This window comes from Aspergillus flavus, chromosome 1 (assembly GCF_009017415.1).
Source record: "Aspergillus flavus chromosome 1, complete sequence".
NCBI classification, from domain to species: domain Eukaryota; kingdom Fungi; phylum Ascomycota; class Eurotiomycetes; order Eurotiales; family Aspergillaceae; genus Aspergillus; species Aspergillus flavus.
In genome coordinates, this window is record NC_092406.1 from 3,828,408 (window position 1) to 3,843,752 (window position 15,345).

Genomic DNA, 15,345 nt, shown 5'->3' on the forward strand with positions numbered 1-15,345 from the left:
ATGCGTCGGTGACCTTAGCACAGCTGGGGTCGACTCTCATGATGGCTATCATCCGGACATGCCTTCGCACGAAAAGGATCAGCTCAAAGGAAAACCGCCTTACTAAACACGAACGAAATCTTACTTCTCACAAGAACCAAGAGTTGGACTGCTTTGCATTCCATCTCGAGGATGCGAAATCTTTTAGTTTAGTTTCTGGAATAGTCAGAGGGTCGTCATCATATCAACCCAGCCTCTTATCGGTAACATCAGGGTCTTCAGGTCAAGATACTAGGTTGGGAACTAAACTTGTTCAAACAAGAGCCCACCTTGCGAGACTCACTTCTGGTACCGACCGGCTCCAAGCTTCGGCTTGGGATGAGATGCCCATCCGGCAGGTTGCTCGAAACTTAGCCCAAACGATTGAGATGACGATGGACTTAATTTCAACCTGGCAACACGCGCTGAAGGATATTGACAGCTTCGAGCTTGATTTTGTGTGTCAATCCCATCACAAGTTTATCGCCCCTAAATTGGAAAGCTACACGATCAACCTCGCAAGATCAAATGATACACTACAGTGGCGAGTTGAGGAACACGAGCTAGAGGCAGTGTTGGGGCTATGGACATGGTCACTGTTGAATTCCAGCCCAGAGTGGCTGCAGAACGGGCTTGGTAGGCTTGTGGGACTGAGTGAGTCCGAGGCCAGAGCAGAAGATACTGATCTTTACTTCCATAAATGGATCTTCCGGCAGAGAGAAGCAAGGATGGTTTCGACCAAAATGGTCTGTCTACCGCAATGCATGTTTGGGTTTTTTTCAGGCCTTTATCCCAACGACAAAGAGATTTTGATTGTGAAGACCGAAAATCGCCTTGAAACTATGGCCGCTCAAGACATTTACGTTCAATTTATCAGAAGCGTTTTCCAGAATATGGGAGAACTTGGCGGTGACACCAACGTGATTTCCGGCTCAAGAGACGGGTACATTGCTCATAATACCCGCCTTGATGACCTTGTGAACTGCTTCGAAACCAGCAACTTAGGCTCAAGGGAAGATGCACTGTTGTGCCTAGTTCCTGGGCTGAGACATCGAGGTCTTCTACCAATGCTTTCTGGAGGCTCAAGTGTTGTAAAGAGTCGGATCAAGGAGCTTACAGCCAGCAGAAACTGGGTGGAAGCGTTCTCGATATTATGGTGGCTTTGCGAACGTAGTGAAGGAGAGGAGTTCGAACTTTCTGTCTTCGAACTCGGCTGCCTTTGTCGTCGTGCAATTTTACAAACGGACCCAAATATACAGGCGGAAGGTTACAAGTACGCATGTCGTCTCATAGAGAATGATCCAAGGACGAGGTTCATCAGAAGCCTGAGGGATAGTCGCCCCACGAATTGGATGGACGCAGACCAACGGCCGGAACAGTGGAAGGCATTTTCTCTCCAATTAGGGTGGGTAATTTGGCACATCACTCAAAAAATTAGTGATCGACAAGGCATTCAGAGCTCCCTGGAATCTCTTGGTATCCATGGGAGCTCAGTGCCTATAGGAAAGGCGAATGGAAGTGAGAACCAGGGCAAAAAGGGAGAGCAAGCCGTACTCCATTGGTTAACGAACAATGACGAGGGGCTTTACAGCCGTGAGCTTCTTTCCGTAGACGATCGTCTAGCCCTGGATTGGTTGTGCCAGAATAGGCATCACGCGCTTTTGGATTGGCTCATTGCAAGATGGGTTGAGTTGGAAGAGCGATGCCCAGGGTTCCTCTACCACATCACTATATGGGCCGTCGAAGGCAAATATCGAGTAGCGATAGATGCGCTTCGCCGGCGCGGTGTGAGCATCAACATGCAGAATCCTAAAGATGGCTCAACTCCCCTGATCGACAAGATTATGGCGGGTGATCGAAAGGCAATTCAGGAGCTGCTCGACGCCGGAGCTGATGTGAATGGAAGTCATTCCAGTGGAGGAACGCCGTTGTCGGTTGCCAGTCACAAGGGAGATTTGGAAACGGTTTCCTTGCTCTTGCGCAAAGGTTCCAGAGTCAACATTCAAGACAGTGACGGATTCAGCCCTCTGATGTATGCCACCGAAGGGGGTCATGTCGATATTGTTCGGGTTTTGTTACAACGTGGTGCCAATGCTAACCTGGGCAGCTTCGGCGGAAGTACACCTTTGATGGCTGCGGCAGCAGATAACCGCGTGGAGATTCTGGAACTCCTGCTTTCTCGGGGAGCCCAAGTAGATATGGAAAGCAGCGATGGTTGTACTGCCCTCATACTAGCAGCGCGGAATGGCAGCACAGAAGCCACAAGGCTTCTGTTAAGCCACAGTGCTAACGTCCATAAACGCACGCTTGGTGGTGAAACGGCTCTCGATTCCGCACGAGAATACGATCATATTGCAAGCGAGTGCATAACATTACTCGAGTCAGCAATGGCTTAGAACTCATGAGGCCTAATCATGATGTTTGAGTTCATTTGGTATATATATTAGTATGCCTACGATATGTATGTAGTAAATGCCTCGGATCCGAGTCAATGTATGAGACATCATGTCGGGAATCTAGATCTAGCTTAACATCCGGCCACTGTCTTGAGGTAACAAAGAAATATTCCTGGTCTTGTGGCTAGAGTGCAGCTAGTGGGCTGATGGAACTGTTGCTCTACCTTCCACTGGCAACTACTACTCCTACCCCACTACGACTAGTCTTTTAACTCCTCCACGCTAAGACGCTAAGCCGGACTGGCCCAAGCCTGACATTTACCAGTGACGAGGATACCACACATGATTGGAGGAAACCCCATCCACCCAAGACGATATTCGACAGGATCGGCCGTTTGGTGCTGCAGCTCGTATCACAGTTGACTCTCTCGAAGCGCCGGCTCAGAGCAATCAGCTTGCAAGAATCCCAAATCCTCAGCGCTTACGGTGACGATGAATGCTATAATAATCCTACCAGAAGGTCCTTCATGTATAGTCCTGTTATACTTCCCTACTTAAAATTATTTTATTTATCTTCACGCTTCGAGCTGTTATAAATAACCCGGTCCTTCTTTCACTGCTGTGCGCTTCCTAATTCCTAACCTAAACTCATCAATTTATGGTAGGATAGAAGAAAGACTCAACCAGAACTATTCGTTCCAGTGCACAAAGAATCAGAAGAAATCATAACCCGAAAGAATGGCGACTACCTACTTTCCTCCTCCACCTCAGGACCCTCAATTTCCTCGTAAGTCGTCCTTCTCAACTATACATGATTTACTTCAATGCGAATGCTAATAACCGACCTAGCGCCCCCAAGATCCGCAAGTACGGTGACATCTTTTTCCTATATTCTACACTCTTTAGCAGGGACCTAATCTCATATAACTGGGTATAGCTTCTCACTCGAATCCCCAAAGCCTCTCCGATTTCTCGCAACCGAATTTCAGTTTCCCCCCGCCGCAACGACAACAAACAGCTCCTGCCGTGAGCCCATTCGCAACGGATACCAATGCCGCAGCGTACACCGCGAATGGGGATATCGGCAATCCATACGGATCAAACTCCGTGTCTCCTCCCCCTCAATCATCGACGCCCCCAGCGGCCGTACAGCCCCAAGCTGCCCCCGTCGTGTCGGCCACAAGTCAAGATGAAGTCGGCACATTCAACGGTGGAAGCTACCGAATCAGCCACCGGGACACCAACTCAGTGCTCACAATGCAGCTGGCAATGGGATGCCCGATCGAAGCCAAACCAGGTGGGTTATGCCCATCCCATCCACCCAGTCCAGAAACTAGTAGTCCCCGCAGCTAACAATCACGACAGGCGCCATGGTTGCAATGTCCGGCGACATTTCCCTCAGGGGAACAGTGAAATTCGGCCTAGCGAAAATGGTCGCCGGCGGGATGACCTCCTCGATTTACACGGGGCCGGGTGAAATTCTCCTGGCGCCGCCTTTCCTAGGCGACATCATTGTGCTCCGGATGGACGGCTCGGAGCGATGGAAGGTGGGCAAAGACGCATTCCTGGCTAAAACAAGCGGTGTCGAGAAAGACTACAAGTCACAGGGAATGACCAAGGCTGTCTTCTCCGGCGAGGGTTTCATCATCTACCACATGTCCGGGGTCGGTCTTGTATGGCTTCAGAGTTTCGGTGCCATTATCAGAAAAGATGTAAGTGTGGCTGTGTGGTTTACTTTCCCCCTCCTATCCCTTGTCTTCGCAGTGGCTAAATCCCCCCTTTCCCCTATTCAGATCCCTGAAGGCAAAACATACCTTGTCGATAACGGGTATATTGTGGCCTGGAACTGCAAGTACAAGATAGAACGAGCTGCGTCCGGTGGCCTGCTGTCGGCTTTCAGTTCTTCGGAAGGACTGGCGTGTAAGTTTGAGGGTCCTGGAACTGTCTACCTGCAAACGAGAAATGCCGCTGCCTTTGCGGCTCATCTCAGTGGTAAATAGTAATATGCGTCAGTTGGGAAATATAGCAGAGAGTTGGCGCTTCCTTTGACTTTGTGTCCGTGGGTCTGGTTTTGGTTACTTTTTTTTTGGGGGGGGGTTTGGTTGTTGTTCTATATCCTCGATCTTAAATTGGTTTGTTGTGATTATGAGCGTGTTTCCTTTTGATTCATCGTGTTTAAAGCAAAATTGTATGCTATTGGCGATAACCGTGCCTGTTTACCTGTGTTTCTATGCCGAACTAGGTTTTTAAGAATCGGGTTCACAAATGCCAGGCGATCGTAGTATTGTATTTGCTCAGCTAGGAAGCTGAGCATACCGCCCGCACACCACGGCATCATCAGAATTGCAAACCCCTACTATAATTTATGTCCAACCGTCAGGATAAAAGAGAAAAGACTATGAAAAAGTCATACCAATCCATATACTTATCATGCCATGCCGAATTGTCTTCACTTCGTCTCTTCTTAGTTACTTTTGAGTTCCTTTTCCATAAAGCACTACTCTCAACGTCGTCATCATCATCCACATAGGAGAGAGAAAAAAGAAATCTTTATACGAAAGGGGGAAAGAAAATCATAAATCGCCAAAAGATAGTCGCAAGGAAATACAACCACCGCCACCATGGCTCCCCCAAAGACGCCACATCACGTTTAACCCTGTCTCTTTCTGCGTCCGACTTGGCCACGGAAACCGGTCTTGATAGCGGCGACGGAACGACGGGATCCGCAGGAGTTGCAGGTAACGAAGTACAGACGGTTCTCACCCTTGTTGAGCTCGGTGTCGGGACTGCGGCAGGTCTTGCAAGTAACATATTCGACTGGTTATAGGTTAGATGGATGTCAGATAAATAAACGGGGAAAGCGAAGCACCGTACCAATATATCTTCTGAGGACGTTCTCAAGCTGCTTCTGCTGGAAACGACCCTTAATGACCAGACGACGACTGCCGTCAACACTGCCACTGGTACCCAATTCGGCGAACAAGAACTGCATAACGTGGTCGTCGGAACGCTTCATACGCTTGCAAATATCGGCGATGTTGGCGAAAATGGTACGACGGTTACCTTCACGCAGACACTGAGGAGGAGGAATCTTATACGACTTGGCACCGCTGGACAGAAGGTCGGGGTGGTGGCTCTGAATGAGGGAGAAGAATCGGGAGACAAGCAGAGAGTAGGGGATGGCTTGCGTTGCGTCGTGGGCCCAGATACCAGTTCCGGCCTCGAGGTCGCCCTCAGGGAGGACCTCCTCTGTCTCCTCAGCTCCCTTCTCTGCTGCACCAGCCTCAGCCAGCTTGGCCTCGAAATCGCCCGCGTCAACCTTCTTGGTCTTCTTCTTCTTCTTTTTCAAGGCGGTGGGGTCGAATTCGCCGTCAGCTGCGGGGGAAGCTTCGTCGCCTTCGCCGGCCTCTGCATCCTTAGGCTTCTTTGTCTTCTTCTTCTTGGACAATCCCTTGAACATTTCGGTAACTTCATCGACCGACTTGTCGGCTGTGGCTGCTTCCTTAATTAGACTACCGGACATGGATCTCTAACCAAAATGCACTGAGCATAACCGAGAAGGGACTCGGGTGATCGTACCTTCATTCTCGGTGGGCTTCTCCACCTTAGGCGCCTCTGTGACTTCGCCGTTGGTATCCATGATGACAGAGCCTTCACTGAATGCGACTGACTTGCGTTGTTTTTGAGGAGCTTGTTCGACCTGTTCGGCCCCGCCAGATAACGTTAGCGGATAAGGGTTCTGGAATCAAAAATTCCCAGACGTCAAAAAAAAGGTAGACAGTAAATGCTCGCAATGCAGCACAGCACTACTATCAAAACCTAAAGCGGAGTGGGAAAGTAATGGGGTTTGGGGTTGAGAAGATTGAAAGGTGAAGAAAATGTGGGAGGACGATCGGTAAGGGAAAACAGCGTGTGACGTACAGTTGTATCCGCCATGTTGAATCACTATCGGGCTGTACGCGCAGACAGGGATATCACACTCCACCAAGACAGACCAAATTGCAATTTCCAGTAGTAAGAATGATGCTTTGAGCAAGACGACGAGGTCGCTATGAACTTCCGCTGAGAACCGTATCTGCGACGAGTCTGATGGCGAATCTGTTATCGCGGGTCATTCTCACGTGACTCATGAGTCAAACCCATTCGGTACCGCGTAATTTTACGATACTGTACGAGTCGAGGCACGTGAGGGGCCCTCCCCTGGATTACATCAGACTATCAATCAACCTCACTTCCAATCAACGATCCGTTCTCGATCTTCTCTCAAGGGACATTTAACTGGGTCCTACTCATGCCGCTATCCTCTTTCAAGCGGTAGGCGGGCCACTGCTTGATTGACAGTTTACAATCTGCTTGTCCGTATTCCTTCATCCCTATTGTGCAAAAGTGTCTTAGAGCCGTTCACCATGTCGTACCCATCGCCCTCCGCCTCTAACCCTTCACTCGCTACATCGGCCTATATGGTCTCCTCTGTGGACAGCATCTCAGATGATGAAGTCGCCTCTCTTCCCTCAGAATCTGCCTCTTCCTCGGACCTAGATACCTTTTCAGATGACTACTCTGACGCCGAGGAGGAATGGCGAGAAAGCATTGAGCAGCTGGAGCTCCTTTTGACTATGGTCGTCGTTCCCTTCGTGGGGAAGTACCTAGGGAGGAAGACTGCCTATTGGAGTACGTTAATCTATAGGAGTGCATCGTTTTCGTGGGCTACATGCTGACTATGTGCATAGGCTGGACCAGGTTCATGGAGTGGAAATATCCCGTTGAAGTTGTCGTCGAAAACCAGGCGGCATTCAAGGGAGCAGGCGCCGTTGCAGCTCTTGCTTCGCTATGATTCGGACCAAGCCGTATGCATCATCCTATATTAGAGTTCTTTGGCATCGATAGACATATACATGGCAACTGTACCATCACATTCCGCCGACCTTAGCTCTTTCTGTGTCAGGTAAAGCAACTTCGTGCTTACATTCCGTATGATTGATCAGTCTTGGAAGATGCAGCTCCGTGCTGTCTAGCCTGTGTATGCTACTACAAGTCCGGCGTTTCAATGCTGATTGGTCCACGGCGCCAAGGGACAGGTACGCCTTTTGGAACAAGAAGCTGATGATCTGGTGAGATGCTGGGTGAGCATTCCAAAAATGGTTCCAGTTGAGCAGCGTTTCAGCATAATTTGTGATACAATTATACCCAATCAAACTTCAGTGCATATACATAAATCTGTTCAGGATGTGTTTTCGGGATTGAATATAATAAAATCGAAGGAAGGGTTTGGGAGACTCGCGGCAGTCCACAGAGACTAAATTCATCTTCAATGTTTTACTATGTTCCTGCCCACCAGTTCATGAAGGACGGTGCTCATACCCAATCTTGATTACCTATTCTCCATTACCAAACCCCGTCCTCACTCTTTTCTGCGCTTGTTGCGGATAACCACATCCATGTTTTCCTTAGCCTTCGCTTTGCGTTTATCCTGTCCCTCCATATCGCCAAGTTCAGTACCCAACTGTGACAGGGCTTCTCGAGCGTAAAAGCTAAGGTCACTGCAGCCATCCGGGGTCAAGAAGCGCTCAAGAGGGGTCTCGCGGTAAGCTCCTATCTGCTGTTGTTCAAAGAGCTTCAGGCTCTCATTGGTTTGGTTATGAGTTTCCGCGGAATTCGAGGCGCAGGTATCCTGACTGAGGTGATCCATGGCCCGTTCGACGTCGACATCGTCTTGGTCAAGCGTGCTCAAGCGTTGGAGTCCGAGCTGAGAGTAGTATTGATGGGTTCGCTCATCAGCTATAACTTTCTCTATCCACGACGTCACACCGTTGCCTGATTCTTCCTAAGGCAGAGTTAGACACTCCCTAGTGCTCCCTGTTACGAGGGAACCAGCTGGACTTACAGATTCTTCGATGATATTGTGCAAAGCGAGGTTTCTCTCGGTCAAGTTGCTGTTGGGCGTCTCTTCGGTGCTAGCTGTGGAGGGCATCTTGTATTGACTGTGGTGGGTGATGTTACTGACAGAGTTAAGCAAACGTCCAGCAGGTTGATGAATGTGAACAGACGCCGAGCCCAGGCGCTATAGCAACCATAACAATCCTATGCTACATCGCCAGGGCGATTAACCAGCTTTTTATATGCAATGCACTTGCGGTAACTGCTTGAATCAAGCCAAGCACTCATTAAAGGCAAACATGCCTATCTACGGTACCTTACCCATTACAACGAAGGTACCGTCCACCGCAGGTCAATCAGTCGGTCAGTCAGTCAGTCAAATCACGCCAATGGATGGTGTCAACCCAAGCCATCAGGCACAGGCATCCACGCCTTATGCACAAATAAAGACTAAATGCAGCCGGAAACCGCAGCCCCGGGTCTCCAATGACAAGGCACCCACGCTCCCTGTTCCGTCCGACATTCCGATAGCCTGTCCTCCCCACCCATCCGAACCCAACGAGTCAAAAGATAGCAACATCACAATCTCGGGATTTGGACGTGGACTAACGGCGACGGCGTATGTCCCATGAGCCCGTCTCCTCGAGGCTCTGTTCGGGGAAAGCAGACCTTGCTTCCGCTACCTGTCGTGGCAGGACAAATAGTACTTTTATCCCCGGTCTTTAGGTCATCTATGCAGAATTAGCGGCAGATATGAAACGGTCGGGTCTGCAGTAATATGGAAAGTCTCCTCCAGAGAGTTGCTCACATCCATCATCCTTCTGTTCTGGGCGGGTTGTACCGAAAGGAAAAGAATATAGCCCACTCCAAACGAAGACACCAAAAAAAAAGAAAACAAACCACCAACCAGCCAACTCCACACATGCACACATTGACGAAACATAAGCCAAATCCAGGAAACGGAGAAACAGAAAACAAAAAAGAAAAGAAAATGAAAATGAAAAAAGAAAAAGAAAAAGAAAAAACCCACGCCGGTAGCCTTGTACAGCACAACACGCAGCGGCTGAGACCGTTCCATCGCATAAATTGTCCTGAACCCAGCAACCTGGGTGTCCCGCAAGGGCCCGTGCGGGCGTTCCTCTTCCAAAGTTCATGCTAAAACAGTAGATCGCCGGAGTGACGGGCTGAGCGCCAAACCTCTGGATCAGCGGTGACGTTGGCCTTTCCTTTACCTATTCTAGGAGACTAAAGAAGATACATAGCGCGAAACAACCAATACCAGCAGGGCATTGTTCCTCTCACAAGCTCCTTACCTTTTATTGCGACCAGGTTAAATTCCAAATAGACAAAGGTACAGGTACTTTGGACGTACTTTTGTACTAGACGAGTCAATAATTCTAGATTGGATCCTTACCTTTCCGTGAATATTACCATTATTATGGGACAAAGAGAAAAGACAAATAAAAAGGAAGGGCGTGTAAGTCATCGTTATGATTAATGGGCTTATTTTCCCAGGAACCTGGTTCAACTCCCGTTTTAGGGTTCGTGCATGAATAAGGACAGGGGAAGTTGGATATTCTCTTGAGTGAAAAACACGAATTATTCCGCATACACTAAAATCCCTCTCTGCATACAAGGGATTTTAGTGTAAGTGTCCGAAATTGGTAAATGAAGAAGGAAAAAGAAAAGAAGAGGTTCACTGTACGGAGTAAGTATTATGGAATGACTGCGGCTCAAGAATTCCTGCTCTAAGACTGGTCCCAAGTTGAGATTCTCCCCTATGTTTGATTCCTCTCAGCTTGTCAAATTGTGGAAATATTGGTCATGCAAAAGTTCAAGAATCGAAGAGAGATTTCTTGTGGCTGAACATGGTCGAGTCGAGACATCGAGATGACGAAACCATCCTCCTGGAAAAAGAATAAACAAAACACAGACCCAAGGGAATGGATAATAGCTCCACTGATACGCCACCAACCCTCCTTCCGGCCGAACGAACCCAGCAATTCGGAACGACACTGGTGGAAGTTTGCCGTTTGGACAACTGGCAGTCCCTAGCCCCAGCGATCCGTTGCCTTCAGCCGACTGATCGACAGCTCCGTTCATTTCGCTTTTCTTTGCTTTTCCCCTTCGCCTGGAGCATGAGGGGATTTAGCTCGGGGGTTAATTCCCGGTTGAGTAAGACGGTGTAAAAGGAAGGATAGCCTTGTTTCCCCGGAAATCTGGTTGTAGACTGAATGTGTACGGAGTATACCATAGGCAAGTCGAAGGCTCATGTTAATCGTGTAGTAGTGGATCGCGTTGGCTTATCAGGCTTTAGTCTCTGAACAAAAAAAATTCGATTCAAATCGGAGCATACCTCAAGGTTGTGGCCGTCTATACCTGACCGTCCCCAGTCCAGGCTGCGGGTCACATTGGGCAGACCAGATCTATCGATGGTCCCAACTTAGCAGGCCATGGCGAGCTTATATTAATGCCAGTATCCCTGCAGGTACGTCAAGCCTCTTGTGTATGTTATATAATAGTATATATTGAACAGCGAGTGTAGAGAAACCATTTTGAACTGATGTAGAGGCAATATCTATCATCGAGCTTCCCGTAACCCCTTCTTGAAAGCATGACTTATGACTTCGATCTATTTATACGCGGCTTAAACCTCATCGACTGAGATAGAGACGTGCACTAAACCGTAATACTGCCTCTACCTCTGGCCGTCGGGTAAGTCTGAGTATACCTACACCTTAAAACTCTCCGGCGGGCCCAAACCACTATCCTTCTGACCCCCCAGATCCAACACCAGCTTCTGAATCACTGTACTTGGCTCGAGTAGCCACAGGTCGAGCGAGTGTGCGCCCGGGGCCACATCCACGGGGGACGTCTTGTTCCACCCGCCCGTCACGACCGACGCGTTCCAGCCTGCGGGGTCCGATCCCAGGGCGTTGCTCGGCACAGGTAGCACCTCGATTGGAGATCCCCCGTCGAGCGCAAAAGCGTAGCGGATGGGCCGCGTGGCGTCATAGTTGCGGGAGCCGCCTAGGTACACTGTGAAGTTGGCGGGGACAGGATCGTTGCTTCCACCAGAACTGAAAGTGTAAAAGTTGTAGGTCAGCTTGGGCCCCGATGCCGTGGTCTGTGACGAAGCGTCAACGGGCCATAGCTTGATTCCAGAAAGAGTGCGCCCGTAGTAGGGCAGCTCGACGACGGACACACCGTTGCCACTTCTGGCATGCGCGGCGTAATGGGCGGCCTCGATAGATACAACACCGTTGGACTCGACATAGCCGGAGAAGTCGCGAGGGACCGAGGTCTTATTCACGGGAAGGAAGACGGTGATTTCCTCGCCTAGAGTGATGTTCTTGCTGTCTACACCGCTCACGTTTAGTGACACCCAGCTGAGTCCGCTGGGTGCCGCATTCCAGTCAACGGATATCACGCAGCGAGCATCCGAGTTATTGCCTGGAGTGGAGAGCTTGCCGACAGCGTTGGATACAGACACATAGCTCGTGTTGGGGTGAACAACGTATGAAAAGGTGCCGTTGGCGCGCGAGACCACGTCAATATATCGCCTCTCCTCGGGGGGCATATACGGGTCCACCGATAACAGATACAGCTGCGCGTCAGGCGCCGTCTCTTTGCTGCCCTGGATGCTCACACCCAGGCTTCCCGACGCGGGCACATCTGCGTCCGACACATACGACAGGTTGGGCATGATGTTGTGGGTAGGCGCATTGCGGCTGTTGTAGCCGATGTGCTTTTGGTCCATGATGTGCTTCCAGCGTCCATCCAACGTGGTGTTGTATCGCTGTGTGTTATTGCCGTCGATATACCATGCATCCCACACCTGCGCCGCCAGGTGGTTCGTGCTGGCGCGTCCCTGCGCCTTGTACAAGTCGCCGTAGTGCTTCTTGATATATAAGTCTTCAACCGTCTTGCCGCCGAGCACGGGGTGCAGCACTGGCTGGTAGTAGGCGATTTGGGTGGCCGGATCGAGCGTGTCGTACACAGCCTGAGTAAGAGACAGCAGCTCCTCCCACTCCTTGAGCACGTGCCAGCCTTCGTCATAGTGCAGAGTGCTATAGACGAAGGGCAGGAATGTGAGATGCTCGTACTTGCGCCGCATGGTGAGCAAGCCATACTTGTTCAGGACGTAGGCGGTCATGTTCGCAACGCCAGAGCCAAACTGCCGCTCAGCCCAGCCCGTCATCCACTTCGTGGGGCTATCAGGCGTTAGGTGGTTCGACATGTTATAGGCCATGTCCAAGAAGTATGACTGCGGGATTTCCTAAATACGTGTGTATAAGCCCGACTGAATTGCGTACATAGCGCAGAGCTTCAACCTACTAGAGGCTTGAGAGCGCCTACGTTCAGAACCCATATTCTGGAGGCCTGCCTCACGTAGGCTGTGTGCATCTGGTCCCATATTTTAATGAGTTGAATGGTATTGATCCACCGATATGACCGAGGTCTACCGACGTAGTTGACGTGGTAGTAGACGCCAGCCCCTCCTGCCCGTGTGGTCTCGTTGGGATAAGGGACACGGAGGAGGTTGCCGTAGTTATCATCAGTCCACAGTAAAGTTACGAGATCGGAGACGTTCATGCCGGCCTGCCAGTACTGTCCCACCTCCTTTGTTTTTTTGCACAAGGGTCAGACACGTGTCTAGAGCCTCGAAGCACTGCTATAGCCAGAAACACTGGGGACCACACACCTTGTATAAAGCCCACAGTTGCGGGACATCCCCGAGGGACTTAGACAGGCCATCTTCTAAAAGACCCTGCTGCACCTGGATGACCTGCTCCAGGAGAGGCGCTGTGAGAGTGGGCGACGCCGTGTCACCCGACCCACGCATACCCATCGTGTACAGTGTGTCCCATGCCTTGGAGCGGTTGACGCCCTCAGCCATGAATGCAGTAACATTAGCCGAGTTCTCGGTCCAGTCCCACGACCCGCTCAGGAACTTGGACTGCTCGTCGGTGGCGCGTGTCATCGGCTCTGTGTGGCTGGTACCCATGACAACCCCGAAGTACTCTGCAATGATGCCGTTCTGTGGATCATCGACGTAGAACATGCTCTGCTTCATGGCGGGCCAGTAGTAGTTGGCCTTGTTACGCAGCAGCAGCTCCAGAACCCTCTTGGTGAACTCGCCTGTAAAGGGGCTGTCGTACTGGCTGATGTTGTACTTGGTCGCGGCCCATGGCTGCAGCGTGAGCTCCTCGTCATTGATAAAGATGCCACGGTATTTGACCGATGGCTCACCAGCCAAGTTACGCCCTGGCGCGGCGTAGATCTCATCTTTGGCCTGGGGCGGGACGTCCGCCCACCAATACCACGGCGACACACCGATCGTCTCCGACACGTCGTACATGCCGAAAATGGTGCCGCGGCGGTCGCTGCCGGCGATGACAAGCGCCTGATCGACGCCGGGAACCGGGTTGGAGACGACTTCCTGAATGTACGACTCCCACTGGCCCCGGATTGGTTTGACGCTGATCTTGCGACGCGAGACGAGCCCATCGATCAGGGACGAGTTGCCGATCGTACCGACAATGATGGGCGGTCTACCACGGCTGCGTATGGCGGTACCATTCAGGATATCGCTGTCCGGCACAAGAACAGTACCGTTTCCACCTTGTCCAAGCACCCGACCAAAGTCTGTGGCCAGGTCGCCAGCGGCTCGGCGGACGGCCGGCCAGTCATTCGGAGCCACCCAAATGTCCGGACCTGTCGAGTGGTCGCCAAGTTGTAGGCAGCGGTCTCCTGCAGTGAAGGAGATAACACTGCTAAGTGCGAGCGCCAACGGCGTCAGTGACGCGAGAAGGGTGTAGACGAGCAGGATGGGCCTCATGTTCGAGTTGTGAGGCAAGGCAAGGTATCTTTGCTAGATCGTCAACCGAACCGTGTTACAATAGCTGAGACGCTCCTGCCTCGCCTTCGCTGCTATGGCCCTGCTTCTCTGTGAACTGAGGAAGGCGACAGCAAGACTTGAAATTGTTGACGACATGGGGTGTTGGAGCACTTCGGAATGGAAGGGAACTGATATCCCATCTGGGCCATCACAATAGACAAGCAATATGAAAGGGTTCTTCCAAAGAAATAGTCATTCCAGCCTTTCCCAGGAAGGCCGCATCGGATACACATAGTTATGCTTCCAGAGAGTTTTCGGCTATTGATTAGTTTCAAGGCCCGACGAATATCCAATAGTTATAGACCCCTTAATTACGGTAGGAGAGGGACAGCCGTCCCCTGCATTTTCCCCGTATCCACCAAAGCTAGTCGGGCTCTATAGCAACGTCTCTCGGCGTCCATTTCCCTGAACCTCAACTTAGTACTAGTTCAATTCTAAATGCAACGTCCACGCCGAATGGATTTCTTGGAATATTGCGAGATCCATCAGTCAACTTCACCGCATCACACCAGATGGAGAACTCGAGGGCGTACGTTGGCTGGTTCAATTGTTTAGGGGACGAACTGGGAGATGGTTGGCAAGATAGCGAGTGAGTGGCAGTATTGCTATGATGTTAACCAACTTATCCGTAAGATGGAATCTCAGCTCTGGTAGACCTATTTTAGTAGATCAACAGCTAGCTTTCCTTCTCAGGGCCGTTTCCTATAATCAGGACAAAGTTTCGGTAGAGCTTCACCTACATAGTTTTACCTATGACTATTACAATATAATGCACCATAAAAAGGATGGTCCTTGTTAGTTTCTCACAGAGTCGAAATTGTCTTCTAAAAACCCAAATAGAGGACCGAGAACACTTCTACCCCCGACGTCTGTACCCACGGGTTGGTTAGGGACATGGATAGAATTAGGGGACACGCGTTAAGCACTACCTGTTCCCCCATACTCTCAGTTACAAGATCGACGGGCTGGAAGATTCTTTCTCCTGAAACGAGGCGAAGAGTGAAGGCGGAGTATACACCGTATATACCTGATGGCTATGACATTCATATCGAAGTACTGGTATAGTCATTTGGTCTAAGCATAACCCTGAGACGCCTCAATACAATATTAGTCCGAAGGCTCTAAGAGCGCATTGAAAGGCTCCTTGAGAGC

The 15,345-nt window shown here is 50.5% G+C and overlaps 8 protein-coding genes across 8 annotated transcripts; 4 read left to right on the plus strand and 4 right to left on the minus strand.

Annotated features, from left to right (window-relative positions):
* Positions 1–407: 407 nt before the first annotated feature.
* Positions 408–2,414, plus strand: F9C07_1425 (putative m-phase phosphoprotein; the record flags this gene model as incomplete). The annotated part of the gene is made up of 1 exon (XM_071508085.1): positions 408–2,414. The coding sequence occupies one exon, from the start codon at positions 408–410 to the stop codon at positions 2,412–2,414; it is 2,007 nt and encodes a 668-aa protein (XP_071365866.1).
* A 738-nt stretch (positions 2,415–3,152) lies between these two features.
* On the plus strand, positions 3,153–4,414 carry F9C07_2102257 (tryptophan RNA-binding attenuator protein-like domain-containing protein; the record flags this gene model as incomplete). The annotated part of the gene is made up of 3 exons (XM_071508937.1): positions 3,153–3,201; positions 3,352–3,711; positions 3,780–4,414. 3 exons carry the CDS (start codon positions 3,153–3,155, stop codon positions 4,412–4,414), a joined length of 1,044 nt encoding a protein of 347 aa, XP_071365867.1.
* A 260-nt stretch (positions 4,415–4,674) lies between these two features.
* Positions 4,675–6,445, minus strand: F9C07_1427 (eukaryotic translation initiation factor 2 subunit beta). Its single transcript, XM_041288190.2, has 4 exons — positions 6,336–6,445; positions 5,994–6,114; positions 5,289–5,909; positions 4,675–5,231 (listed from the first exon to the last, which is right to left on the minus strand). The coding sequence occupies exons 1-4, from the start codon at positions 6,348–6,350 to the stop codon at positions 5,065–5,067; spliced, it is 924 nt and encodes a 307-aa protein (XP_041140571.2). The 5' UTR covers positions 6,351–6,445; the 3' UTR covers positions 4,675–5,064.
* A 375-nt stretch (positions 6,446–6,820) lies between these two features.
* On the plus strand, positions 6,821–7,248 carry F9C07_1428 (uncharacterized protein; the record flags this gene model as incomplete). The annotated part of the gene is made up of 2 exons (XM_041288200.1): positions 6,821–7,085; positions 7,145–7,248. The coding sequence occupies 2 exons, from the start codon at positions 6,821–6,823 to the stop codon at positions 7,246–7,248; spliced, it is 369 nt and encodes a 122-aa protein (XP_041140570.1).
* A 567-nt stretch (positions 7,249–7,815) lies between these two features.
* F9C07_1429 (uncharacterized protein) lies at positions 7,816–8,385 on the minus strand (the record flags this gene model as incomplete). Its single annotated transcript, XM_041288212.1, has 2 exons — positions 7,816–8,238; positions 8,299–8,385. 2 exons carry the CDS (start codon positions 8,383–8,385, stop codon positions 7,816–7,818), a joined length of 510 nt encoding a protein of 169 aa, XP_041140569.1.
* Positions 8,319–8,973, plus strand: F9C07_1097475 (uncharacterized protein). Its single transcript, XM_071507534.1, has one exon. The coding sequence runs from the start codon at positions 8,534–8,536 to the stop codon at positions 8,921–8,923; it is 390 nt and encodes a 129-aa protein (XP_071365868.1). The 5' UTR covers positions 8,319–8,533; the 3' UTR covers positions 8,924–8,973.
* On the minus strand, positions 8,974–9,765 carry F9C07_1097476 (uncharacterized protein). The gene has a single exon (XM_071507535.1). It carries the CDS (start codon positions 9,443–9,445, stop codon positions 9,023–9,025), a length of 423 nt encoding a protein of 140 aa, XP_071365869.1. The 5' UTR covers positions 9,446–9,765; the 3' UTR covers positions 8,974–9,022.
* Positions 9,766–11,022: 1,257 nt separating this feature from the next.
* Positions 11,023–14,133, minus strand: F9C07_1430 (uncharacterized protein; the record flags this gene model as incomplete). Its single annotated transcript, XM_041288211.1, has 3 exons — positions 11,023–12,570; positions 12,630–12,914; positions 12,997–14,133. 3 exons carry the CDS (start codon positions 14,131–14,133, stop codon positions 11,023–11,025), a joined length of 2,970 nt encoding a protein of 989 aa, XP_041140568.1.
* Positions 14,134–15,345: the final 1,212 nt, after the last annotated feature.

Coding starts and splice junctions, on each gene's coding strand:
- F9C07_1427 (XM_041288190.2), bottom strand. Junction 5,910..5,993: donor GAAGCCCACCGAGAATGAAG/GTACGATCACCC, acceptor TTAAGGAAGCAG/CCACAGCCGACAAGTCGGTC. Junction 5,232..5,288: donor CGTCCTCAGAAGATATATTG/GTACGGTGCTTC, acceptor ACCTATAACCAG/TCGAATATGTTACTTGCAAG.
- F9C07_1097475 (XM_071507534.1), top strand. CDS start 8,534: ATGCAATGCACTTGCGGTAACTGCTTGAATCAAGCCAAGCACTCATTA.
- F9C07_1097476 (XM_071507535.1), bottom strand. CDS start 9,445: ATGAACTTTGGAAGAGGAACGCCCGCACGGGCCCTTGCGGGACACCCA.